This window comes from Pyrus communis, chromosome 12, assembly GCF_041283825.1.
Source record: "Pyrus communis isolate YQ-2024b chromosome 12, ASM4128382v1, whole genome shotgun sequence".
Lineage (NCBI taxonomy): Eukaryota > Viridiplantae > Streptophyta > Magnoliopsida > Rosales > Rosaceae > Pyrus > Pyrus communis.
Window position 1 is genome coordinate 9851539 of NC_142576.1, and position 14728 is coordinate 9866266.

The window sequence follows — 14728 nt, forward strand, 5'->3', positions numbered from 1 at the left end:
GCTCAAGGGGCCCACCCCCTGTTTTGTCTCCCGATTCCTTTCCTATTTTCTTTCTTTTCTGATTTCTATGACTCTTTCTCTAGCTCTCTCTCTCTCTCCTTGAAACTCTCTGCATCTCTCTCTTGACTTTACTCTTCCCTCATCACCGTCGAACACACACACAAACATACAAACACACGACGACATCACCACCATTGTTGGGCCTTTCTTCTCTCCCTCCTCATCTGTGAAGCACAGAGACCACCCAACCATGCTTAGCACATCCACGCCGGCGAGTTCTACTATTCCCGACTAGGTGAGGCTCGAAATACCATCACTCATTCTTCATTTTCAACAATTTGGTGGTTTTAATGAAAATAGGTATTGTCTTGGGGACGTTTTGGCACATGAAAACCACCTCAGAGAACTAAACCCAGATTCCAGAAAATACCCATAGCTTTCAGGCCACTTTCTGGCCAAACCATGACGAGTTGGCCAACATGCAAGGTATCAATCTCTTCGTCTCGCTGAGCACTACAACTTTCTTTTTTGAATCACCCAATTTCGTTGAGTATTGAAGAAGTTATATCCATTTGAATCTTACCCAGTTTCCGACGACCTCCGGCAAAACCACAGTGAGTTAGCCATCCTGTGAGGTACCGTTCTCTTCGTCTTTTCGAGAGCTATGATTTTCATTTTTGAATCACTCGATTCCCTTGAGTATTGACAAAGTTATGGATGTTCAAAGTTTGTCTAAATTCTTATCGAATTCCGGGCTTCTTCTCCGGCGTGAAACCCAGCCCAAGAAACCTCCTAGGCCTTCGGGCCGTTCCTGCCAAGCCTAAAACCATGGGCAGCCCAACTGAACCCTTTTATTTCTCTTTATTTTGTTAATTTAAAGGCCTTTGGTCCATTTCCCTTTAGGGCCTTAGGCCCGTGCATTCTAAAACCCAAACCCATCAGAACCCAAACCCAAGTCCAAACCCTTTGACCTAACCTAGTCCAACCCAATACCCTTGACCCGGATTCGTTGACTTTGACCGTTAACTTTTTGGGTTTTCCTGTGGGACCCCTCTTAGGCTAATTTCGATGTCTTGAATCCGTTTCTGACATTTGTTTTCCCAAATTAATTCGTTTGAGTAGAGTTTGGCTAAATGTACCCTTTATGTGCTTAAGGGCAATTAATTGTAGCGTTTTGTCTTCGCTAGTTGCGTGGCTCTTCAACGGCTAAGTACTGTGAGTGGACCCCTTCTAAAAATGCATGTTTTGATAGTAGAAATGCATACATGAAAAGCATGATTCGATGACTATGTTTTATGAGATAACATGCTTACTGAGGCTAGTTTGAATTATTACTATTTTTCCTATAACCCATGTTCTTATAGAATATCCGATTGATGACGATATGATATTTAGAACATGTTTAGAACACCTCTTCATAGTATAGATGATGGATGACTTTATACTATGAAGTTGTTTTTCAATATATGTATGTTCAATGATTTTGTACTTACCTAGTGGTCATTTCCGCTACGGGACGTAGGGATAGATTCCACTCCGTCCTGGGCGATGGTTTGGTGTTGGCATAGGGTCTGGAGTGTGTTTCCTCTGGCTATTAGCACAGGGACGGGGAGCCGGCATGAGGCTTAAAGTGTATTTTCATCTGACTGTCTGTTCAGAGACAGGGAGCCGGCATGAGGCCTGGGGGTTATCGGACATTCACTAGTGATTATTATATATACAAGTTATGATTTGTGATATTGCATGGCATGCTAGGTTTCGGAAAACCTATGTTTATCATGATATATATGTGTTTTCATAAAACCTGGGGGTTAGTACGTTGATAACTGTTTTATTATATATATCAATTTGGTCCACTTATGTTTGTTTTGCACCCCCCTTTCAGGACTTAGAATCGAGACGTACAATCTTGGCGTCAAGGTACTTCCGCATCGGCATCTTCGAGTCATCTCAGCGTAGGACCCATTCTTTTATTCGTTCAATTTTATATTATTTCTTTTAGTATTCTAGTTAGTTGTATGCTCTGAACACGTTCCTTAAATGCATATTCATTATTTTTTTATATTTATAAGTCTTATCTATCCCTTGTTTTCAACATTTGCACTCAATAAATGGCTTTCGTCATCCTCGAGTGTCGGCTAGCACGTGCCTATCCTGGTATTCGGGGAGTATCGAGATCGGGGCATGTCACCCACCCCTGTCAGGAAAGCATTGCAGGTCCAGTGCGTGGGGTGCGTGTGCGTGTGGGCGGGTCAAGAGTGGCCCAAGTTCCAACGAGTCCACTTGCATGAGGGGTATTTGGCCCAGCTTTGGCATTTGACTTTTAGCCTAAAGATTTAGCTTGGGTTGAAGTGGGTTTGAGGGGGAAATTTGGCATTTAACTCATTGTTGGAGATGGTCTAAACCTTCAAATTTAAATTTTGTGTTTAAAATTTAACATTTTATTTGAAGATGGTCTTAGAAAAGCTATCAGCTTCTCGTCATCACTCACGTCCTTTCACAAACCTAGTCAAATAAACACCGTTGGAAGAGACGGTTTGGAAAACACCATGCATTGACCGGAACTAACGGTTAAGATCGAACCAGGCATAAATTAATGTAACCTATCTGGCGGTAGAGAATAATAAATTAAAAAGAACATTCCCGTGTCACATGGGCCCAGCGACGTACACTGAAAACCGGCAGTTCTAGGTCGACAGACAGCGTGGGCAGAACCGCCCGACACGCACCGCCCGAGCCGGTCTCCAGCCGTTTAAATCACGGCATAGCAGCTGATGACGTGGACACATCCAGACCGTCCGATTCCACTTCACACCAAAAGTAAACTCGGCTCTCGTCTTCGACTAAGCATCTTCAACCTCAAGCACCGAAAAACGCTTTTCCGTATGAAGTGCTTGCAGAAAACCAGCGTTGGCGAAGGGCCGACGAGAAGTGCATAAGTCAATTCCAGTAAAAAGCTGAATGATTCAGATCAGAGAAGCAACGGTTTCAGTGTTGGGGAAAGCAAAAGCTAAAACGCCGCTGAGCTAAGGTGAGCAATGCAGAGGTGCTTTTGGCTTTTGGCTTTTGCTTTTTGATGCATTGAATATTTATAATTTTATTTTTCACTTTTCTGTGTTGGTTCCGATTCGTTTTTGAACGGTGGTCGGTTCGGTTTTCTTCTTGTTGTTTTTTTTATAGCAAAATTAGGTTGGAACCAAGCTTCAATTTCACGCTTGGAAAGTAACAGTTTTGACATCATTGCCTCTGCAACTCTCTCTCTCTCTCTTTCCTCTCTCTCTCTATGTATATTTATATATGTATGTATGTATGTATATATGTATGTATAAGCTTATTGACGATTCTGAGCTCTCACTCTCACTCTCTGTCGACTGTGTTATTCGAATTTCAGAGAAATGTCGGAGGTGAGAGGATCGAGCTCGTGGAGGGACGAGCTGGCGAGTCTGGTGAGTGACTCGGGGATACGATACGCGGCGGCCGATCCTATCGAAGTCTCTACGGCTTCGTTTGATGCTGGTTTCGCCTCCCGCGAAGAATTGGAGCAATCGGAGAACTTCAAGGATCAGATTAAGGGATTCGCGATCGCTTGGGGCGAGATACTTGTGGATTTGGCAAGAGGCTGTAAGGACATTGTGGAGCAGAACGTTCTGACTGAGGACTCTTACATTGTCCAAAAGCTTCGGAATCCCTGCGCCAAGGCGTCTGCGAAATTGAGATACTTGAATGAGTTTTTGCCGGAGGATCGCGATCCGGCTCACGCTTGGCCGGTTATACTCTTGGTGTTCATTCTTGCACTTTCAGGTATATTGTTTTGCATTTGTTAAATGTTCAATGTTTGTTGATTATGCACTTGTTGCATTAATTTGATTGTGATAATTGCATAAATATTTGTATTTGTTACTCATAAGACTATTAATTTACTGTTCAAGTGTTTTTTTGTGATTAAGGTTTTTGATCTGTTTCGAAATGTTTTGGGAGGAGCTACTACGGATCTACATACTTTTTTTGGATAGAGCTTTCGCATTTTTCGTGTTCTATTTTTGTTCCTAATGTTTTTCAGTTAGTGTTTGGGTTTTGTTCTTTTGATGTACCTTATTCAACGGTTGAACAACGTGTTCTTGAGCTCGAGTCTTTCGCCGCTTGATCAATGGAATCATGAGTGGCGACATTTGATATTTGGACTGCTTGTCATTCAGTTAGCAGAAAGTTGATGCTTAAAATTGCATGATTAATTTTTGCATGGAACATTCCAAATGTAAGCAGACTGTTAAGGGAAATGTGGTTTCAAAACGGAGCAGTCTCCTTTCCTTTTTTTCAATCTGCGATGCTATGTTGGGGTTTCCATTTTCGCCTCTGTGCATTCTCTAAATAGTTTCTAGGTGATGCAACTTTACTCTGTTGCATTTCATTAAATCTTACGAGGAGTTAACGAGAGAAGTGCTCTACGATTCCTGGAGCCATGCTGGAAAGGATTGTATTCCTCTGGATAAGGCTATACTAGTCTTCTGAATGTTGATAGTTTTGGTGGAATGAATAAATATAAGAAAAAAAATTCCTTGAATCAGTCCTCGATGGAGTGGTTTTGGTATTCTTATTCGGCCTTTTTGTATGTAGTGGAATTATTATTTCTTAACTTTCAACTGTCCTAGTAAAGTTTTTCTAGATTAGTCATTGTTTTTCTTTTGAACTAAGAAAGCTTTTTCGGTAGGAGCTCCAAAACTTGATTTGGACTGCAGTATACATTTGTGTTCTTTCGTGCTATAAGCATGATCTGACGTGTCTACATTTCTAATCATGTGCAGCTATAAATGTCAATACCAACCATGACAGCTTGGTTCGATCAGTGAAGAAAGTGCAAATACATCCTCCTAGTGCTAGCCATGTACTACTTCCAGACGGGAGACGATTGGCCTATCATGAACAAGGTGTCCCAGCAAAGAGCACTCGATTTTTACTGATTGCTCCACATTCTTTTCTTTCATCTCGACTTGCAGGTAAATAAATCACTGGTACTGCTACATTATTTTAGGTGGTTAGAATCTCGGAAACCATAATCTATGCTCTTGCTGAAGAGTATATGGAATAAAGATATCATACATTGGTTTTTTCCTCCTTCTCCAATTTATTATTCTTTTTTCTCAAAAGGTATACCAGGAATAAAGATATCATTGCTTGTAGAGTTTGGTATCCGCTTGGTCGCATATGATCTTCCTGGTTTTGGGGAGAGTGATCCTCATCCCAGCAGGAATCTTAACTCATCGGCATTGGATATGCTATACTTAGCAAATGCTATTGGTGTTGATGACAAGTTCTGGGTGCTGGGCCACTCAAGTGGAACGATGCATGCTTGGGCTTCTCTCAGATACATTCCTGACAGAGTTGCAGGTATATTACTTGTTTTCTGAAAATTTACGACCATGGTTTAATTTCTATTTGGGTTCTGTGGATGCTTGCATAATAATATTTAACACCCAAAATCCGAACCTTATTTATGGGCACCCTTATATTCTACCACTTTCTAAAGATTTATCAGGAATAACTTGCTGTGTTATGAATCTTGAGTGAACTTGCAGGTGCAGCCATGGTGGGCCCAATGATTAATCCCTATGAGCCGGGTATGACTAAAGAGGAGAAGAAAAAGACTTGGGAACCATGGGTTCTACGAAGGAGATTAATGTATTTTTTAGCTCGTAGATTTCCAAAATTTCTGTCCTCTTTTTATCGCCGAAGCTTCCTATCAGGGAAACATGACAGAATTGATAAATGGTTGTCTCTCTCACTGGGGAAGAAGGTAAGCTCATTGTCATCTAATCCATGAAATATCCTGCAAGGTTGAAAACCTTTTTATTCCCCGCAGTCAGTGCCAGCTTTAAACAGATTTCTATGTTTCTCATTTCTCTTAAAGCAAGGCATGATCATGCATGCCAGTATATTTTTTTGTTTATAATAAGACTGCTTTTTTCTGCATTTGGTAGATTAACAATTTCATATTTTTAGTCACTTTTTAAAACCTGCACTCCGTACCGCTTCACACATATTCAGGTGTATTCATTGCACAAGGTGTCAACTTTCATATTCTTGATACGTGCAGGATGAAATTCTGATTGAAGATCCAAAAGTTGAGGAACATTTGCAAAGGGATATAGAGGAGTCGATCCGCCAAGGGAGTATCAAACCCTTCATAGAGGAAGCTGTCCTACAAGTATCACGGTGGGGTTTTAGTCTGGCAGATCTTCAGGCACAGAAACAGTGTCAACGAAGAGGATTTCTTGCTTGGCTCTGGAACAGTGAGGCAGAATGCATGCTGACTGGATTTCTAGGCCAGATACACATATGGCAGGTTGGTTAATGTATTTTATTATTTTTCCCTCGTATTTCTTAATTGCCTATCCAACGTTTGCTGCTCTGGTGTTTCTACTATGAATCTTGCGACATTTTACTTTTGTATGCGGCTGGTTTTGTCGGGGTCAGTTATATCATATACTGAAATTCCTAACCCAGGACTAAGAACTACTCTCATTCAAAATGCATGCATTAACGTCAGTGCAACTTGGCTCGAGAATTTTGTTAATGACATTATGCCTAATGAAAAATGTGCAGGGAATGGATGATATGGTAGTCCCACCATCAGTGACTGATTATATAGCACGGGTTTTACCTGGATCTTACGTGCATAAGCTGCCAAATGAAGGCCACTTCTCGTACTTGTACTTCTGCGATGAATGCCATAGACAGATCTTCACTACTCTTTTTGGAAGCCCTCAAGGTCCAGTAGTCGAAAAATTGGATATAGATACAACGTCATTGGAAGGTAACTCAGAAGAGATAGCAACAAATGCTTGATACTCTGTCAGAGATCAACTCGGGAAGAAAGATCAACAATTGCTTGATTCTCTCGCGCGCATCGTTTCTGATAATTGGTTCCTTTTACGTAGAATTCTGATGTAAATACCATAGAATAACCGCAGGATGCTCCTCTGCTCAGCAGAGTGTGAAGCTGAGTTCGAAAAGTTTTGGAGGATTAGCACGTTTGATGACGAGATGCTGTGAAGCAATGGTGCCGCAGTCTCTGTAAAGTTTGCGTCTCCTCTGGTGGTATGGTTTTTTCTCACCGTCCACGACTCACTGTATCATATGTGATTCAACAAATGGAAGTTGTTTTCTCTCTTCTGGAATCATAACTCGTACGAATGTTTGTATCTAACTGTTAAACATCGAAGGCCACGAAGGGGTAAACAACGTAATGTTTCGCTGCTTTTGTGAGGACGTGTGCCCCGAATGTCGTTCGGATTTGCATACTCTTGACAGTAATAAAAAGTGGAAGCTTTCCGTTTTCCATTTGAATGCAATGTAGATTGTGAGTTGATTTAAATTCTTTTGCTCACGCCCAGGTTAAGGTTAAGTCAAATGGCACAGTGAAAAAAGCAAAAAACAAAGCCGTACAATTATCACGGTGATTGGCAGATCTTGGGAAGTCGTTTTCGTTCGTTCCTTTGATTTCTTGACGGTAAATAGAGTTTTCCATGGAGTTGCAAAACAATTAGTACATTTTAAAACAAAAATATTGGACGGTTGTGATTTGTACAAAATTTGGCTCCCTCCATTTATCTACGTTCACACATCCTACCGCCTACTGTCTCGATCATCATTCATCTCTCTTCTAAATTCACAACAACAACAATTTGGAATTCAAATTCACCTTCATCTCCCCTTCGCCCCAATCTTCTTCTCACTGTCACTGCCTCTGCCTCCCAACCTCTTACTTTCCCCAGCCTTACTATCCCCACCACCACCATGTCTTCCAATGACACTGCCGTCACCGTTACGCCGACACTCTCGGCCTATTACTTTGTTGAGGTCCGAATTGGGCTTCCATGGTTCACCGTGAAACTGGCTCTCTCTAAGTCAACCCCGACAATCAGGGTGCTGAATGCGATTCGTAGTCTGTTTGAACGTCCCCTCAAAATATATGAACTTCAACACATGGTTTTGCACCCCTTCCCGGGACGATGCCAGATATTGCATCCCCTGTCGCCATAGCAGCCACATCGGCAGGCCTGTGTCAGTACGATCTTGGCTTCAGCCAAGGGATCTTGGGGATTGACACCTCCTCATTGGTGTCGCCGTCATCAACTTCCAGTCCACCGCCGTCCCTGAAGATAAACGACTTTATCTTCGGCCTGGGTAAACAAAACATCGCCAATTTCGGCGCACACAGTCCGATAGTTGGACAGCGGCAGACCCGTTCGGAGCCAAAAACTGCTCCGATTGGAGGAGATTGTACGTGAATATCCACCCTCTTTGCTGCAACGCACCCAGCCGGTTTGGCTCTGTCCCAGTCTTCGGGATCATTACCATGCACGTTTGAAGCTCAGCCCCAAACGTGAGGAAGGCTTGAGATTCCGGTAGCTGCAACACCGCTCCTCCTTCGAAATGGTGGGAAATATTCGGGTATGTGAGGGTGGTGATGGACTCAAGATCCTGGTTGCAAAAGCAGAGATCGTAAGTCGGGGTCTCGTAATCAAAGTGGGAGTGGGAAGCCTCCTTGTACAAGAGGGTGACCGGGGCTGTCCGACTATCGGACTGTGCCCACCGAAATGGTGATGTTTTGTTTACCCAGGTCGAAGATAAAGTGTTTGATCTTCAAGGACGGCGGTGGACTAGAAGTGGATGACGGCGACACCAATGACAAGGTGTCAATCCCCATGATCCCTTGGCTGAAGCCAAGGTCGTACCGACACGGATCTGCCGCTGTGGCTGTTTTGGCGACATAGGGACTGCAATATTTGGCATCATCTCCCCGGGAATCGATTTGAAACCATCTGAGGTTTTGAAGTTCATATAATTGGAGGGGACGTCCAAACAGACTACACCTTTAGCCTACTGCACCCAGGTTGTTGGGGATGACGTAGAGAAAGCCAGTGTCACGGTGAACCGTGGAAGCCCAATTCGGCCCTTCACAAAGTAAAAGGTTGAGAGTGTCGGCGTTACTGTGACGGCAGTGTCATTGGAGGACACGGTGGTGCTGGGGTTAGTAAGGCTAGGAAAAGTAAGAGGTTGGGAGGCAGCAGAGGCAGTGACACTGAGAAGAAGATTGGTGGCAAAGAGGAAGATGAAGGTGAATTCGAAATCGAAATTGTTGTTGTTGTGAATTAAGCAGAGGAAGATGAGTGAGGATCGAGACTGTAGGCGGTCGAACGTGGGAACGCAGAGAAATGGAGGGAGCCAAATTTATACAAATCTTGGATAAATCACAACCGTCCAATGTATTTATTTTTAATATTTATTAACCGAGTAAATTTAAATGAAGATGGGCGTGCGGTAAATATTGACACATGGGATGCCGCTGAATGTGTAATTTTCAACTGTAAATAAAGTCAGTTAAAGGCATCGAATGGGCACTTTGTTTTTGGTGTCCGAGCTATCATCTACTCTCCAATTTTGTGAGTTTTCTGGTGGCTCTCGTCTCTTTCAAGTTCCAACACTTCTCCATTCTCCCAATCGATTTACCTTCGGTGCGTAGCACAGATTGGAATTCACTGTTGATTTTATTAAATGGCTTAAAATAAATGAACAGTGACCATTGAATTTGATCAAATGACTTGAAAGTAGGTAACGATAAAAAACAAGCTAAGGGATTTTTATAACACACATCTCCTTATTTTTAGCTTGTAAATTGAATAAATCAACCTAAAATAACATGCTGATTAAACGAGGATATGTGAGAAGCTAAAAAATATGTCTTATTATTTTCCAAATCATAAATCTACCTCACATCACCTACATATTCCGCCGTCTCCAAATCAGTGTAAATATTCTCTCACGCTATCTTTAAAGAAAATGCTGTAAAAGCTGTGGCTTTGTCCCATATTACAAAAAAGAAAATGTTGTAAAAGCTGTGGGTTTGAATGCCCACATAGTTTAGTCAAAAGTTAAAATGTAAGGATAACTAAAATGATGGTATTGTCAAATTTGTTATTGTTGGATGACATGATTTTCAACTTGTATGACTTGGTTTTCAACATGCCTTAATGTGCCTTGTAGACTTATGCACGTAAATGACTATATAAAGAGCATACAGTGTATGACCAAACAACACACCAGATCAAAAGTAAAAGTAATAATATTAATATCTCTTTCTCCCTCTTTACATGCACGGTGCACCCCTTTTGTGATACAATTACGAAAATAAACAATGTAATACATTGCACCCGTTCTGCTTTTATCTATAGCAAATGTTTTCTCTCTTACTTTTGGCTATTTATAATGGAAACTTGGTTGTTTAGTCTTTAGTGAAGAGAAGGGTTTTTAGTCTTTTCACAGCTTATTTTTCCATATTAAATAGTTTGTTTAGGAGAGAATTAAATTGACAGAGGTGTACAACTGTTAGACGAAGTCAAGCCCACTTTGTGATTCCCGCGCCTTGAGGAGTCTTCATCAGTTCAAACTCTTATCCTTTAGCTGTTCCTAGTTTATAGGATTTTTTTTTCAAATGTTTGTTGTAAGTTAAGCTGCGCATGCAGTCTTTTGCTATCTAATTGTATATTTGAAAGCTCCATGTATCTCGGGTTTTCAAACCCCTTCTATAATCCTCAAGTTAATATAAATACATGCATCCCATCATTAACTGGGTATGCAATTGAAATGAATCCTGAGCGTGCTAAAGTTCTTATATGGTATTGAGCCTTAGTGTCTAACGACTAGATCCTTGTTTTTTTTCCACGCTTCAATGGCTAAAAACAATGTCAACTCTTCCAACTCCACATCCTCCAACCCACCTACCAACACACCTACCACTACTCCCTTCCATCCGTTTTCCACTGTTGTCAATATCAAGCTTGACAAAACCAACTACCCACTGTGGTTGGCTCAAATTCTCCCAATTCTTAAGAGTAGAGATCTGATGGGGTACGTGGATGGCACTTTGGTATGCCCTTACAAAAACCTGCTTGGTGTTACCACTGTGGATCCTGCGTACACTGCGTGGATCCAACAAGATCAAATGATTCTCAGTTAGATAAATGGATCCTTGACTGCTTCTGTTTTGTCTACTGTGGTAAGCAAGAGGACTGTGTTAATTAACGTTTTCATTTTTTATTAGTGACACATCATTTAATTTATACTTTTAATCTATAAATTTAGTCGACTTAGCATTACTCTTTCGAAATACTAATGTCATAAGCACAATACAATAGGACACAGATGACCCAACTTCTTCCAACACGTTATAGTAATGCTAGCCTTCTAATACATTGGACGGTTCAAGACTTCAAGTTTGGCTTCCAAGTTGCAACGGTCAAAATTAGCAAATTTTGAAAAACTATATTACCAAAACTAAAACTTAGTTGCATAATTACGTTTTTTTGTTTTGGGAAAAATGATCTTATCTACATTAATGAGGATGGGTTGGACTTAACCTTAAAACGGGTTATCAATAATGTGGTTCAAATTCGCTTTCGGCAATAATCGAACATAAGATCTATCGTTTACAAGTAAAGAAAAATATTACTAGACCGTATTACTAAATAGCAGTTGTACAATTATGTTAAACTTGAAGGTAAAATGCAAATGGCTGACTAATTTGCATGTTTTGGGGTGCCAGTCCAACGTTCCTTGTTTGTACCAATAAAAGCGCACGTATATCATTAGAAATTTCATAAAACATACTTTCAAGAGTCTTGGCAAAACCTCGAGTGGGCCTTATAGCTAAGAGAGAGAACCCATTTGGGCCAAAATTGGATTCCAGTTCCAAATGAACAAACCCTTGATGTGGGAGAAATTTTTAGTTGTGACAAGAACACAGATGGTATACCATGTGTTTTTATGTAAGTGGTGAAAAATTTTAATTTTTAAGTTATTAACCTTTTAACACAGATAATCTACCATTTATATAGAGCCATGTGGTATACTACCTCATGTGACGGTCACACTGAAAAATCTCTCCTGATTTGGGCCTAAAATGGTGAAAAAGATTAGGTGTAGAGAAAATATATGTATATCGGAGAAGATGGAGAATCCAAAGTAGGTCCCTTGATTAATAATAAGTTAGAGTATTGATCTTGAGTCTTCGTTGAGAAAATAATTTCAATTAAATAGGGAGACTATCTAGGAGGGAATTTAGGATAAGATACCAATCCTCCTAGGATCACGTTGTCTAATCCTGAAGGTATCCCAATTTGACTTGAATTAGAGTTTCCTTACTTGAGAGACAAGTAATATCTTTAATGGGCTTAAGCCTAACTTGTCGGAACTATGCTCCATGGGCTGTGGTCAGTCTTGCCACCTGAGATGCACATGTCATGCTCCTAGAAAATCATGGTTATACAATTGCTCCTAACTATGCCTCTGTGAATGCACTTCGCTTTGAAAATGGATAGTTACCAACAGGCCATGAGTGAATCATCCGAGAGTAACTTCTCCTAAATTTGTAACAAAATAACTTTCGAATTGTGTGTGTGATTTGAAAGCTTCATTGCATTGTATTGATTGGTATATATATTAATGTAAAATTGTTGTAAAGTTTAGTTTTGGACGAAAGAGGATGTTAATCTCCACACGTGTTTTTTAAGAATAGGAACAAATGCACGGATGATCGAAAACCATCCTTTACACTACAACAAACATATTGGCAATGACTAATAAGTTATTTTTCGCTCAATATTTTAGTAACTTTAACATATACCTAATATTCTTCAAGATAAACCAATTCAATATTTTAGTAGCTTGATTACAACATAAACCGATAATTGTTGATGAAATTTGCAATGGGACTAACTCTGCTATTAGTTCCAAACCCCAGAGGCGGATGATTCAACACCCATTTGGAGCGAAAGACAGCTCCGAATGGAGGAGATCGTACGTGAATCTCCACCCTTTTTGCTGTGGTGCACCCAGCCGGCTTGGCTCTGTCCCAGTCCTGGGGATCATTACCAAGCACGTTTGAAGCTCATCCACAAAGTTGTGGAAGGCTTGGGATTCTGGCAGCTGCAACACCGCTCCTCCTTCGAAATGGAAGGAAATGTTCGGGTAGGTGAGGGTGGTGAGGGACTCAAGATCCTCGTTGTAATAACAGAGCTCATAAGCTGGAGGATCGTACTCAGGTGGGGAGGGGTAAACCGGGTACAGTCCGAAGTGACTGGAAAGATATTCCATCACAGCTTTTTTCAACGGGATGTAAGCCTCCTTGTACAAGACGGTGACCGTGGTTCCCACGTCAATTACAAATCCCAGTTCCCCTCATTCTCTCCGTTCTGAAGGTGTGTAAACTAATACGTTGTCGACGGCAATTGCTGTGAGGTTAAGGTAATAGTCGAATGGGTGGTCGGGGGGTCCTTCAATAATCGGGGTATTGCAGTAGTAGGCAGTAGTTAGTCCGGCTTTGGGGCCAAACTTGAGGGTTGCATTCGTATTTTGGGGGTTGGAATTGGAGAGTGGAAGGCAGTAGGAGAAGCGGCTGATGTTGAGCTGTGAGAGGGTGGAAGAAGGGTGGCCCTTTCCGAGGCCAAGCTGTCCGACTATGGAACTGTGCGCGCCAAAACCGATGAGGTTTTGTTTACCCAGCCCAAAGATAAAGTGGTTTATCTTCAAGGACGGCAGTCGACTGGTTGTGGATGGCCGCGACACCAATGAGAAGGTGTCAATCCCCAAGATCCCTTGGCTGAAGCCAGTTTGACGAGAAACCGTGGAAGCCCAATTTGGGCCTCCATAAAGTAAGAGGTTGAAAGTGTTGGCGTAACGGCAACGGTGGTGTCATTGGAGGACACTGGTAGTGTGGATGGTAAGGATGGGGAAAGTAATGGGTTGGGAGACAGTGATGGTGGTGAAAAGGAAGAGGAAGGTGATCAAGATTAGGAACAGAATGGAGGTCGTCATCATATTGATCAAGAATCTGGATTCGAATTTGTTGTTGTTGTTGTGAGTTTAGAAGAAGAAGATGTAAAACTTAAGAATGCTCAAGAGTTCACGTTAATTGCATATCCCCTTAACGAGAGGCTGCATGTATTTATATTGCATTTTAGATTACATCAGGGAAAGCAATCCCTATTTACAAGGCTTTTCAAAATTTAAAGATTACAACAAACTGGAGGAAATATATATATCCGAGAACCAACAAACATTTGAAAGAGTTGTAACCTAAGCTAACTCTTAATGGATAAGAGTTTAGAGCGATCACAACTCCCTGAAGTCTCGGAAGTGAGAATCACAGACTGACGTGGTCTATCATCCCCCCGCAAGCTAACAGGTGGAGGAACAACGGAAAGCTTGGAAACAAGAAGCTTGAACCTTGTTGATGATAATCCTTTTGTGAACAGATCATCAACCTGATCTTGAGAACAAATGTAATTAACAAGTAACTGACGACAAACCACCTTCTCTCGAACGTAATGGTAATCAACCTCCAAGTGCTTTGTCCTTGAGTGAAACATGAGATTGGAAGCAAGAGCAATTGAGGAAATATTGTCGCACCAAATTGTGGGTATGTCAAGATGCAAGTTCAAGTCTCGAAATAAAGACCTGAGCCACGAAATTTCTGCAGCGGTGTAAGCAAGCTGCCTATATTCAGCTTCAGAACTGGACCTACTAACAGTCTTTTGTTTCTTAGAACTCCAGGACACGAGATTGGACCCAAAATAAATACAGAAACCACCAGTTGAATGTCGAGTATCTGGATTACCAGCATAATCAGCATCAGAATAAGCCATGAGATGAGTAGAACCAGGTTTGTAGA

The 14728-nt window shown here is 41.3% G+C and overlaps 1 protein-coding gene across 3 annotated transcripts; it reads left to right on the forward strand.

Annotated features, from left to right (window-relative positions):
• The first annotated feature begins 2792 nt into the window (after positions 1-2792).
• On the forward strand, positions 2793-7349 carry LOC137745800 (uncharacterized). 3 transcript variants are annotated; one of them, XM_088680988.1, is made up of 8 exons: positions 2837-3031; positions 3181-3222; positions 3392-3801; positions 4803-4994; positions 5146-5385; positions 5574-5791; positions 6092-6340; positions 6601-7349. In XM_088680988.1, exons 3-8 carry the CDS (start codon positions 3396-3398, stop codon positions 6841-6843), a joined length of 1548 nt encoding a protein of 515 aa, XP_088537114.1. In that variant the 5' UTR covers positions 2837-3031; positions 3181-3222; positions 3392-3395; the 3' UTR covers positions 6844-7349. The 3 variants fall into 3 exon arrangements, with proteins under 3 accessions (XP_068341914.2, XP_088537114.1, XP_088537113.1); XM_068485813.2 differs by lacking the exon at positions 3181-3222 and having other exon boundaries at positions 2793-3031; XM_088680987.1 differs by lacking the exon at positions 3181-3222 and having other exon boundaries at positions 2837-3046.
• Positions 7350-14728: the final 7379 nt, after the last annotated feature.